General features: G+C 41.2%; 1 protein-coding gene across 1 annotated transcript in view; it reads left to right on the plus strand.

The window, feature by feature from the left end:
- Positions 1 to 12,849, plus strand: part of LOC133014572 (A disintegrin and metalloproteinase with thrombospondin motifs 16) — a 61,115-nt gene extending 48,266 nt beyond the window's left edge. The window contains exons 19-24 of the mRNA XM_061081836.1: positions 7,699 to 7,903; positions 9,642 to 9,836; positions 9,968 to 10,024; positions 10,219 to 10,422; positions 11,063 to 11,210; positions 11,320 to 12,849. Of these exons, the coding sequence (XP_060937819.1) occupies positions 7,699 to 7,903; positions 9,642 to 9,836; positions 9,968 to 10,024; positions 10,219 to 10,422; positions 11,063 to 11,210; positions 11,320 to 11,435 (925 nt within the window). The 3' untranslated portion in view covers positions 11,436 to 12,849. The remainder of the gene's footprint in view (positions 1 to 7,698; positions 7,904 to 9,641; positions 9,837 to 9,967; positions 10,025 to 10,218; positions 10,423 to 11,062; positions 11,211 to 11,319) is intronic.
- Positions 12,850 to 13,417: the final 568 nt, after the last annotated feature.

Consider the following 13,417-nt stretch of genomic DNA (forward strand, 5'->3'; position numbering starts at 1 on the left):
CAAATGGAGACAATCTTAGCGGCATTGTAACATGTAAAAACAATGATGATGACCATGATGTGTATCTCTCACAGAAAAACAAGATAATTCATCTTGAGGCCTTTGACAGCTGCTGTCGAGGCGTCGGTTCCTCTGTGCCTCTACTCACAGTTTTCCCATGAACGCTCTTAGTAATGGTCTGAAATATCAGCCAAATTCTCGCTAATAAAGAGGACATCGCTGACAAGTTGGTTTTTGAGCAGAGAGGAGTTTTGCTGAGACACTGACCTCATCTTGGTCAGTGTTGCATGTGTTGAATGTGACTGTGTCCCCTGTGTGTAGAGCTTTTTTACTATGTTGTGGCCGAGCCAAGCCACTTAAAATGCTTTATGAACTCTTGTTATTTGCTATTAGAAGGGCCACGACCGAGACAGGCACAATATGGCCTTTTTGCATCTTCGGGGCCGAGAATGTTGGACACTTTCTACAAAATGAAAATATTTTGAAACACCTGGGTTTTAAAACAATGTGCAGTTATTTTTAATGTGTAGAAATAAAAGAGAGAGAGGAACAGGGGAATAAAACGGACAGACTAATAGAAAGCATAGAAATGTGATCAGTGGTTTGCTGAGGTATGACAAATATGAGATTCTGAAGGAGTTTTTGTCTGTGCACATATGTATCTGTATCTGTAATGTAACGTGCACAGCATACACACAGTCATGGTGTATGATGCTTGTGTTGCTGGCATCATGTTGCCATGTGCAGAAACACTCACACACAGACACACACACACACACACACAAAGAAGATAGGGGATGAGGTGGCGTCTTGTTAAATATTGAGTGTCTCTACTGCACTTCACCCAGAGATCAGTGCAGTCAAAGCTCCAAAACCGCAACAATCTAATGATTCAGACATTAAAGTCCCATTCCAACTTCTCACTCCATCGCTCTTTTTCTCAGTGCTTATGAAGTCATCCCTCTACTAATATTCCATTTCATTCCATTTGTGGTTTCCCAACACCTGCTGCACACAAAAAAACTAAACTTTCTCTGGGATACGGTATTTACAGGGCACCAATATTATGTAATCAGCACTGAAATCATGGAATCCCAGTAACATTACCGTTTATCTCATGTTTTATAGAAACCCACAGCTGCTCAAGAGGGGATTTTTCCCAGAGAAGTGTCAGTGCATGAATATTTCCCACTTGCTCCATTTGTTTTTGTCTCCATTTTGGAACAGGTATCCTAGGAAAATTCTGCACGGTGACCACAGAGCTGTCTCATATTCACCGACATGAAATGGTGATGGTGTTGACACAAACCATATATATATAAAAAGTTCCTGAAAAGTGGGCCGCGTCCTCCAGGGCTTTGTTAGCCCAGACCATTTGAATAATAATGACATGATTGTGGTTCATTGGGTCATCCTGTGCAGTCATTTATCATTTATTATGTTGTCATTTCTGCTTTGTTTTCACTGTCACATTGAGGAGAAGCTGGTACTGTGAGCACAGCGCTCCGTTGCCAGCATTACAAATGATTTCCACCCACGCTAATAAGTGTCTTTTTGGATAAAGGAGTCCACAAGCTACTGCTGCACTCCACCTACATTATTCACTGTATGGCCTTGTATTAGGGTAATTACTGTTTGTTATGATTTTACACAAACATTTCAGTTGCTTCTCAATGTAGAATTAAAGCAAAGTAAAGCAAGCATTTTAAATAAAAGGAAGCTTCATTTCTTACAGGAAAGGAAAAAAGGACTATACAATAATACGATTACCTAAAGTAAACTAGTGCAGTGTCCATTCTAAACCTGCCTGTTTGGAATGGGCTGTTGTCTTGGCCTGTGGTGAGGCTGGTTGCAGCTTCCTCTCTGAAACTGGAAAAGTGACCTGCAGTAATTGAGCCGCAGCAAGTACAGACCAGCTGCTAGTATCAGTCCACAGAACCCTGAAGCTGCACCACCGCTGCTTCACAAACAGCTGTTCACCTGTTCATTCAAAGCTAAGTTAAGCTCGACTCAGCACACAGAACCCCATCCTGGAGAAGCAGTTGTCGTTGCCATTGTCGTGAACGTGCCATTTAGGAAGTGCTGTTGTTTTGATCAGCCATTGCTGCTACAGAGCACTGATTGTCTATTTATTCCAAGTTTATTTATATTGAAAGTATCACATGTCATAATCGTAACAAATCTGAAACAGCACTTCCCTGAGCCATTAACACTTGCTGATAAGAGGGTTCTTGAGATAAGCAAACTACTGACAGACAGACTGTCAGTACAGATTTCTGTAATTATTATTTTTAGATATATATTTTGTACTCACTCAGCAGAAACCAATGAGTAGGAAATGTTCTTGATTAGATAGTGACTTGGCTGTTTTGTGGCAGTTTTCCCCAGTGTTCCTGTTGGATAAATATGTAATCAATCTTCTCATCGGGGGGTCATGACAATTATTCAGCCTCCAATGGGCTCATGACTGAAACCTCTTGGTTACAGTACATTAAGTGTAATCATTGCGACTCCCTGTAAGAATTTAGTACAGCACTGGTAGAAATTCATATCAAAAACGTCATATAGAGCTATAATAACTCCTTTAACATACACTTAAAATGTCAGATTTGCATCAAAACAAGACTCATTGAAAGGCCTCACGATGTCTGTCAAGTATTCCGTCAAAGTAATCAGATAACACATGTTCATATAATTGCTATAGAATGTGAACCATAGTGTATTATGTTTCTTTGCCACGCTTACAGTGGAAAATTAAATTACGGTCCTATAAATGTATCCCGGGGAAAGGAATGTATACATTTCAGGAGGGAGGACTGTGTATAAAGGTGGAAATCAGGAAATTGTTGCTCACAGTGTTTGTCTACTTATGCCAACAAGCCAAACAAGTCAAGCTTCACCTCGACATTTACACTGTGAGATCACACTGTCATTATCTGGTAGCCAGAGACAGTGAGTGTTTCATTAACATGGAGTTCAGTCAACACTTAACTGCTTACTCATCTCTTGGGATGCAGCAGATGCTTCAGTGTCAACGCACACACACACTTTTCAACACACCAGCGCTGCAGCCATTCTTGAAAGGACAAGACCATGTCCCCTCTCTTTGCTCTCTGTGTGTTATCTCTGCCACTGAGTCTCACTGTCTAGTTTCTGTCTCCGTCTCACACGCTCAGGCATAAGTGAAGCCTTTGAGGTCATTTGTGAGACGCCTGTGTCTTTGCAAAGACACAGACACAAACACACAAACAGAGCACAGATAAACAGCATGGCTTTAGGTTGCCAGACCTCCACTGCAGTGTCCATTACCATGGCTGGCTTCAGGCTCAGCTGTAAACATAACCCTAATGGCCTGGTCACTTTGATGTGACGTCTTTTTTTTTTTCCTTCCTGTGACCTGTCCAGCCCTGTCCCGCCAAACACACACACACACACACACACACACACACACACACACACACACACACACACACACACACACACACACACACACACACACACACACACACACACACACACACTCTTTTGCCATCAAGCAGCTAGCCAAGGATAGCTGTCATTCAATCTAAGCTGCTCTCTGGTTGCAGTGCTTCCAATCTCTCAGCAGGGATTTATTAGGCTGTGGCTTTATGACAAACACACACACTCTCTTGGCTGCGTGTCTGTCTGTCTGTCTGACTGTCTGCATCTTTTAAAAGTCATTTATAAATACGTTCAAATGTTCACAGTCTCCTTCTTTCATGTACACAAACCCTCCTCCCTGCTCTCCCATGGTTATCTTAGATGCCGACTGACTCTCCTCTCTGATATTTCTCCCTGCTTTGCTTTTTTTTCCTCTCTGATATCTTCTCTCTCACACTCCGCCATTACAACGTTCTACACGTTGCTCTTATCAGCAGTTACTCACTAATGGATTTGTGTGTTTACACTGAGTTGAGGAAGGAGTGATAATAGTGGCTGTAAAGTAATCCCGCTATTGTTTACACTCATCTCCTGGGCCTTCCTCCTTCATTATCTACAGCTGGTGCTGCTTAAGTGTGTCTGTGTGCACGTGCTTGCGTGTGTCTGTGTCTGTGTGCACGTGCTTGTGTGTGTCTGCGTCTGTGTGGATTCCAGGACTCCCCAATGTTGTGGGGACCTAAAACTGTTTGTACAGGTATATTATGGGGACATGGCTCATTAAATTTTAAGGTGAAGATAAGTTTTAAGGTTAAGTAAAGTAAAGGTTAAGTTTAGACTAAAGGTAGGTTACGGGTTTGGGTGAGGCAAGTAATGGCAGTAGGAGAGGTTAGTGAAAGGTCTCCAGGAAATAAGTGCTTTGTCTTTTGTCTATGTTATGTCCTCTGAAGTGATAGTGAGGTCCTCTAAAAACAGTTAGAGGAGCCTTTCATCAACTATCTACTCTCTGAACGCACTCAAGAGCCATCAACCTTACTAACTGCCTAAATGATCAGACTACAAGTTGAGACACACAGCAGAGTTCTCATGTTGCAGCAGAAAAAGTTATATGGTAACAAGCCTAGATAATCTTTTTTCCGATTGGTTATAATCTTAAGCTCAAGGCTGCATTTTCATGCTTACACAGTCTGATTGCAGTTATTTGCAGGAATGAATCAAATTTCATATTAAAGGTTCATCGCAATCTTCTCCATCACTTCTCTGTTTCTTGATCTAAAACAACTAGAGCTTGTCTCGGTTGCAACTTAGTAAACTGCAGATCCTATTTTGGCTGAGCTAAACTGAAACATATTTTATTACATGTGCTTAGCATACATGTGTTTACTCCTTTCATCAAGCATCCGGCCGGGTTTTTTCAAAGTGCAACACTTTCTTACAAGTTGTGATGAGACAAAACATGCACCGTAGCCTAGACTGTCTGTCTGTGGTCATCAGTGCATCTTCTGCAGGTCAAACTATTCTGAGGCCCTGCAGTTATTTCATTTTGCTGCGTCTGCACCCACTGACTTGGACTGAACTGGCGTTACATCATGGAAAAAGGTTTCCGATGCCCACTCGCATTTGGAGCATGATATAATTCGGTCTCGCTGAGTGGATGCACACCAATATAAGCAGAGAAACACCCTCGCACACGTAAAAGTGCAAACACACACGGCCATAAACACCAGTCAGAGGTAATTTAATGCACCTAGTGAGCCATCCAGACAGTGTCGTTTAGATCCCAGGGGCTCTCTGACCCTATGTCCACAGGACATCTGATCCCGTGTGCTTCTGTCGAAAGGGTCTGATGCTTACTCATCCACCAACAACACTTTCTGACTGCAGCTAAGGCACCGATCACACGGTGGTCTATACTTTGATGTGGCTTTAATCAGCATATTATGCCAATGACCATTTCGGTGAGGTCATTAAAGCGATAAATCTGCTGTACAAGTCAGTATTAATTAAAGCTCTATCGTGTCACCTCTATCGTATACCATGTTACAAACTTTAGCCCAGTGTAGGTCAGATGACTATATTAGAATTTATGTGCGAAAACTGATATGTGGTGTAACACGGCCAGAATAACATCTCATAAATGATGCTAGTATGATATCACACTTCACGTCGGTAAATGTTCTGGCATAATCAAGCAATGATATCAGCTTACTAATATAGGCTTTTATGTAACAATATAGAAATCCCTTTGAATTTAGGTACTGAAATATTTTGGGGTGAATACAAATATATAAGATAAGGCTGGAGATATGGAAAATTATTTCAAATCTTTGTACCAGTCAGTACTTTATCACGAGAGATATTGATTTTACTCTCTCTATAAAGGAGATACATTATGCTCATGTGCGGCGGGATCATTATTTTTAATTTGAGTTATTATTTGAAAAGGTTTACATGTTTTAATGTTCAGTAAACGCATCACTTTCCTCAAACGGTCATTCGCTGCATCTCCTCTTTTCAGCCTCTGTCTGAAACAATTTGTTTTAGCTCCTGTCTCTTTAAGGCCTTCCTCACAATAAAGCCTAGTTTGCTCAGATTGGCCAGCTGGCCCACTCTGTTGTGATTGGTAAACCGCTTCCACGTGTGGCAAATGTCAGCCTTCTTACTTTACCTGGCTTTGATTGGGGTCGTGACAGACTAGCAGCTAGGTGTGCTTCTATCTACTGGATTTCTCAAGACGAGTTTGAGGAGTTTCAGGAGCAGTGTTTTCTGTGAGGAAGAGGGGTTCTCATTTCAACAGGCTTTGGGCTTTTTTACTTTGCAGAGGTTTTAAATCCACATAAAAACTATAAACAGACACAAACAGCATAATATGTCTCGTTTTAAGCCAAGGATATAAGAGTAAGTGTCCATATATGTCTTAGCTAGAAATTGCTTTACTGTATGATACATACAAAGGGATGATGTCTCTGAGGGTTCTGCTTGTGTTTCTGTGCAGAATAAATGTAATGTAACCAAATTAGATAAGTCACATGTTGATTATTAGGTTAAAATTTGAAAGCAAAGAAATCTTTTCATCTCGACATCCCTCTACTCTTCCCTTCGTGATGCTACGGTGTAAATCTTCCTTATGGACAAACCATAAGCCATAGATGAAACCAGATGGAATTTCTCCATCCATATTTATTTAGATTCAATTGGCTCGTATACAGATATAGTCTTCTTATCCTCCTTATACAACATTCCAAGCAAGTGATGCACCGCATTACTGCAAATAGAGTTTAGACTGTTCATGTATACATCTGTGCGCTGACAGCAACGTGTTGGGGACTGGGTGGATATACTGGGATGGGGTTGAGGGAGAGGAAGACAGTGAGCGTGATGAAGGACTTATGTTGGGCTGCCGGCACCTTGAGTTTGGGGTCGCTTGGCAAAGATGCTGTGAAGCTTTGTAGAAGAGAGAAGAGAAAAAGAGATTCTAGGATTAAGGATGAAACAAAATGCACAAAAAATAACGTAAACTCCAACACTTGTTAGGATCAGAGGATTAAGATGCATTAGAAAGAAAGACGCTGAGTATACATCTTGAACCGGCCATGTTTTTGTAGTTACCAACACATTAAAGGGATAGTTCACTGCGGCTCTGAGGAGGCTATCAGAGTACACTTGGACGACAGCACATCGGTGATCTCTCCCTTTAATTAGAAGTATAAAGTACACTGTAAAATCGGACAAGCTGATCTTTTACTTTATATTTAGTTTTTCATTTCACTTAATTTTATCAACCTAATTTTGTCAAGTTGCTCAAACTTATATTTTTCTTAATTCTCATAATGTGACTTATTATCTCATTAAATTATGACTTTATTCTCATAATATTATGACTTTAAACTCAGTAAATTAAGACTTTGGTATTGTTATACTATGACAATGGGTTTAATACTGCGCAGTAGGATTTAGATTATAGTTTGGTGTTCCAGCTCTTGTGGCTCCATGTGTCAGCCACGAACAATCGTCTATAGCCTGCAACACACTGTGTCCGATATATGAAGACTGATGTTTACAATATTACTTCTAATAAACATGATAAGCTTTTGTTAGATAAGCTGAATGGTCTGGGATTTTTATTATTACAAACATCTGACAGAATTCCCTGCAGAGAATACAGCAAAGCCACTTGAGAGGAGAAATGGCATAGATGCAACACAGGGGGTCCTCTGCAGCTGCCATCACTGTACACTTATCATGTCAATGGTAAATTCCCGCACTTTGACTCAGCAGCCTTGTGTTGTGTCATCCCAGCTGGTCTGTAGGAGACTGGGGGGTGTGCAGCCGGAGCTGCGGCGGAGGAGAGCAGATTCGGCAGGTCCAGTGCATCCAGCGGACCAACCAGGCCGAAGCAGCCGTCCTGTCTGACTCTCAGTGCGCCCAGCCCGCCCTCGCTAGGAGGCAAGCCTGCAACGCACACAGCTGTCCGCCGGTCTGGACCACGGGGCCATGGTCGCAGGTAAGCATGTGTTAAAGCAATCAACCACATATCACACTGACGTATGACAGACATAACGCTGTAGTAGCACAAAACGATTAATCGCAGGATGATAAAAAAAAACAGTCGAAAGCTTCAAACTAGCTCTATACAATGTGTTGCTAAGTGAGCCGTCGCCTTAATGGCTTCACCACATTTTACGACGGTGATCTCACTGAAACCTCTCATGTTTTGTTCTAAGCCCAAATTCCTGTGTATTATGTCTAGTGACTCGTTTCGCTGTTAAACTCCCATTTTACCCCAGAAAGTCCCTATCTACCTGCCACAAACGGTGTCCAGTGTGCTTCCTCTGTGGTCATTTGCGGCACAGTGCAGTGCGTAGTGCGTCACAGCCCCCTTGTTTCTTGGATGATGTGAAACACGCTCAAGGGTTTTGATTTAGGCTGTGCCGTTAGATGTGTGCACAGGATCTGAATGGATATTGGGGGACTTGTTGGCCTGTGTCGAAGGAATTACTAAGGAAGTAAGACACAATAAGTCACTGTGTGGAGAATGGAAGTATATGGGCCAGTGTGCATGGTTGGCTTGTTCAGATCATTGGCCGGAGATATGTCTTTCTATGCTTAAGTCATTTAGTAGCCCCATTATGTCAAACCTTGTATTATTTTGACAAATCCTTGCTTGTAGTCGAGTGGAAGTGGAAAGGCTACTTCTGAAAGATGGCTGTGCTTCAAATATAGTTCAAAATGGAATCCCATTTCGTCAGAGTTCATTATCATTATTGTGTTTTAGTGCTGAATATTAAAATTTTCTCCAGCATGGGGCCAAATCAAGTGACAACCCACCGTGACGTCGCCCACTGATTTATGAACTGTCGTTTTGAAGCCTTAAGTTTTGGCGCCATCTTGTCCAAAACTAACCATATTCTGATGGGGGATGCTGACCGAGAGCTCAAGGACACTGCACGCCCTCCGTTTCAAATTGAACAGTGTACCAACTGTCAATCACATGGTATTCATGACCTAATGCAAACAGTGCTTTATTGTCTATTTTACTCTAAATGGGAACATAATTTACAAAATTAACATTGCGCTGTATTGAAGAAGAATTGAAATCAGTGATTGAGATGGGAGGATTTCCCCTTCGCTGGTCATTTGAGAGAATATAGGTTTCAGGCACTTTCTGGTCCCGGAGTCTACGTCAATTTTCATTTAGGCTATTTTCAGACATAAACTCTGGAGAATTTCCACACAATTAGTTCTGGACTTTCCCCGGAGTTTGCCTTTCACATGTGAACAACCTGATTCTCCACTGGACACAGAAAAAAAGTACACAGAACTCTCCGGAGTGTGAGGGGTGGCGCAGCAGACAGAGGCAGGACGTAACGTATTAATTCTGCTTTGGTTCTGCTGTGTTCTCACATCGGCTCCTCCAGACTCTCTGTAGATTTTATTCCAGGGGACTGGCCAGAGAAACTCGAACATTTCCGTTCTCTAATACAGCCTCGACGGAGAATGTCAGGAGATAATCCTGATTTCATTGCATGTCTGAAAGCAGCCAAATGTGTGAATGTTATTAAATGGGTCAGTGGAGATTTAATTTGTCTATTGAACTTCCCTTGTGCCTCAGTTAAATTGTTCCTTTTGATTTCTTAATTTTTTGGAGTTAATAATTGTAAATAATATTGTCTTGCACAGTCAGGGCAGTAAAAGCTTACATAATCAGTATCTCCTTTACCAGTTTTCTCTTTATTCTGCAGTGTTCTCGGAAGTGTGGCAATGGCCTGAGGAAGAGGACAGTGCTGTGCACGAGCACCAACCCAGGAGTCCAGACACACACGCTGCCAGACAGTGTGTGCGCAGGCCTGCCAAAACCTGCCGGTCAAGAATCCTGCTTCATTAAACGCTGCCAGAAACAACGAAAGGTCCAGTGGTTTGTCTCCACATGGCAAGAGGTAATTCCCTACAGCAGTTGTAAAGACGGGTGAAAAAATATGGAATTAAAATGAATAAAGCAGCAGGTTATGGAGTATGACATATTTTGGATATAGGTTCTCTTTCTCATTCTTCTTTACTCTGTTTTCAGTGTTCAGCAACATGTGGTCGTGGCTATCAGACTCGCTTCATCAAATGTGCAGAGAAGGTCTGTATCAAAAGCTATTAGTTATATTGTAGGTTTTCAGTTTTGCTCTTTACTTTTGCTTTTAATACATAAATGCAGTGCTATCATTTTAATGCAAAGGCTTAAAATGGGTGTCATGTTATACATATATATATATATATATATATATATATATGTGGATGCTTACATGATTATTTTTTGTATCCATGATAAAGGACACTGCAGGAAAATACAGAGAGCTCGCTGCCAAGAAGTGTCACCACGTCCCCAAGCCAACAGTAGAGCTCCAGAAGGCCTGCATCCTGTCTGACTGCCCCGTCCGCACCACACCTCCAGTCCACAGGTGGAACACGCATCATCGCACCCATCCACCTCAACCTCCGCCGCGGCCAGACTGGCACTTATCTCCTTGGACACAGGTTAGTTACTTTGGAGCGGGATGAGCGGGAAAAAAACATATAAAATAGAGTTTTGAGACTGGAACATGGCTGACCAGCTACAAGATGGAACATAGCCATGAAACATTTGATTCAGAGGAAAATAAATGTTGGAAAATGGGAAATAAGTTACAATACTGTGTACATAATTATTTTAAGAGTGAAGGAACTACGCATCCCATAAAACATTGCTAATGATCCCTTTCCAACGACTTCCAGTGTGCTTCCTCTTGAATTTCACTTTGTTATTTATATAGTTTTGCAATATACTGCAGTTTGTATCTTGTATGTATGTATAAAGCGTTTCATATTGTGCATACATAGCGTGTAGTAACCTAATAACGCTCAACGATCCACTCTTTACTGATATGATTTTCGCAATTGTGGTAAACATTTCCATCTATTAATATTATTAATATCCAATATTATGGCTGATAATCAAATCTCTATTCAGTCCTTTGGTCTCTTGAAAGACGCTATATAAATTCAAGCTATTATTTTACTATTATTCAGAAAATGAATTATTTTTACATCAGGAGCCATACTGTTGAACTTTATAGAGGATGCATTTAATGTTTATTATCAAATTCACCTGCATGATTTGTGTCTTTGTGTACTGTAGTGCACAGTGACGTGTGGAGGGGGGGTGCAGGCCCGGACAGTCCAGTGTCTGGCTCAGGGGAAGCCCTCTTCTGGCTGTGCACTCCACCTCAAACCCTCCATGTCTCAGGCCTGCAACACCAACTTCTGCCCTCAACCTGAGAAGAAAGGTACTGAAGCTCTTACATGATGTATTTTTAATGCTCGAAGTCAAACTGAAAGGTTCTTCTTGGAATTTGAAAACATGAAAACACTTTTTTTTTCTTCTCTTTCTCACAGACCTTGCGTGCAGGGATTACTTCAGCTGGTGTTACCTGGTGCCCCAGCATGGAGTCTGCAACCACAAGTTCTATGGCAAGCAGTGCTGCCAGTCCTGTTCAAATTCAAACCTATAATCACATGAACTGAGTCTGTCTGGGTCCCCCACAGATAGGTAGTTAGACAAAAGACTATATTTGACGTCCATGCTTGAAAAGACAGTTTTTTAGTTTTTTCTTTTGCTTAAAGCGTGTGGCGAGCACTGAAAAACAAAATGACATTTCAATGGAAGTGCAAGAGAGTTGCAGTGCCCTCTCCTCTCCCTGCGATGCCGGCCATCTGGATAGTAGAACTTGATGCTGACAGCACTACACAGGAATGTGATCAGGACAGTACAAATAAAGGAGCGAATTATGAGGAGGAACTCGCAAAATGGGAATCTTGATTAAAGTGAATAGGACTGACATGTCCAAAAGAAACTGAAAACCTGACAAATCCCAGCTTTGTTTATATACTGTATGTAATAGAACAGATCTGTACCCAGGACACCCAACATCTCCCAGGCAACCGAGGTCCACTGATGGCAGACCAACAGAGAAAAGGGGTGGACGGTGTTTTAAGCCCTGCCACGTGACAACACGTGATACGCCCTGGAGCGCACTGCGATTCTTGACAATTTGGAAATCTGGGATCTGATTATGAAAAGGGATGTTTCAAAGAAACAAGTAAGAAAACATAGTTTTACTGTGAAGCTTGATAAAAAACAGGCTGGGAACAGTCAGAGGGGGCTTCCTTAATAACTGGACAATAGCAGGATGCTCTTCGTAGTATTCTGCGATGGGTCTTGGTTGTGTGACCTGCCTTTTGTACTCAGTGGTGCTACAACGTTGTCTTTAGTCACCAAATCAATGTGAAATCCTCAAGAAGAACAACTGAGCTGTGTGACCCATGTACAGTGTTGTTTGTTTTATTTATTGGCTTTACGATACAGCGTTGCTGGAAGACTGTATTAATAAGCAGTAAATACGTCCTTTTATTACTCTACCCTATTACCCTTATATTTTGTATTATGTTTCATAGAATTTCATGCTGAAAAACTGCACCTTTTTTTTTTTTACACAAAACATTTATTTTATTTTTTGAAGAAAAACATCTGTGATGTCACAATCTCAATCATCAACGTCACCATTATTATGATCACTAACAATAGCTGGTTATTGGAAATCTTTATCAATTACAAAAAGTAGCTATTTAAAAAAGGCAAGGCTCCATTTGTTTTTACATTACACTGTTCAACATTATTACTCGAAGCAGTGGTGTGTTACATGCATTGACATGGCACAAAATGAATGCATTACAGATTGATTATGGACAAAGGCACTGACAGATAATGGCTAGTACTTTTTCAATGTGAGTTTTTACAATGTAAATGGGACAATAAAGAAATGTGTGTCATGTCAGCATCTCAGCTGTAGCATGCAGTCGCCAGTCTGGTTAAATTTCTATTTTTCTGTTCTTTTCTTTTCAAATAAAGATGAAAATACAAACAAATGCGCGAAACATACAATATTTACAAATAAAAAACATTAAAGGAAACAAAATCCTTACTCACCCCATCCTCTGGATCCAAGCCACTGATCCCTTCACAGCATCACAGAATTACCGCAAAATGTCCTGGAGATTCATAAAAGTGAACGCCAAGCCTCTAAAGCGGATTCCTTCAGTCCATGGACTCTTTTCTGTGCTGTAAACCAAACAATTAGAGCTCATTTCTTAGCTGTGGCCCAAATTAGATAGGTCAGAACTTTGAGGGTCAGCAGTTATTTTTATTGAGAAAGGACACAATCACATGAAGGAAATATCCCGGGTCAAAGTTCACCATAGCTGAAAACTGTTTGAATCGCCTCCTCGCTCTCACAGACTGTTTGTAAAGGGAAGTAGGGAAGTATAGAAATATTTGTGTGATTTAGCCCTTAAGCGTCTGAGGCGTCAGATATGCTCTGTATAAAAGAATGTAATGCATTTGCTGGTGGTATGGGTTTTTATACACTAACCATAATTTAACCCACACTTCATCCCAATCAAACACTGGGCTCACATCTGGGAAATCTGTCCTCCA

This window comes from Limanda limanda, chromosome 11 (genome assembly GCF_963576545.1).
Source record: "Limanda limanda chromosome 11, fLimLim1.1, whole genome shotgun sequence".
Classification (NCBI taxonomy): Eukaryota; Metazoa; Chordata; class Actinopteri; order Pleuronectiformes; family Pleuronectidae; genus Limanda; species Limanda limanda.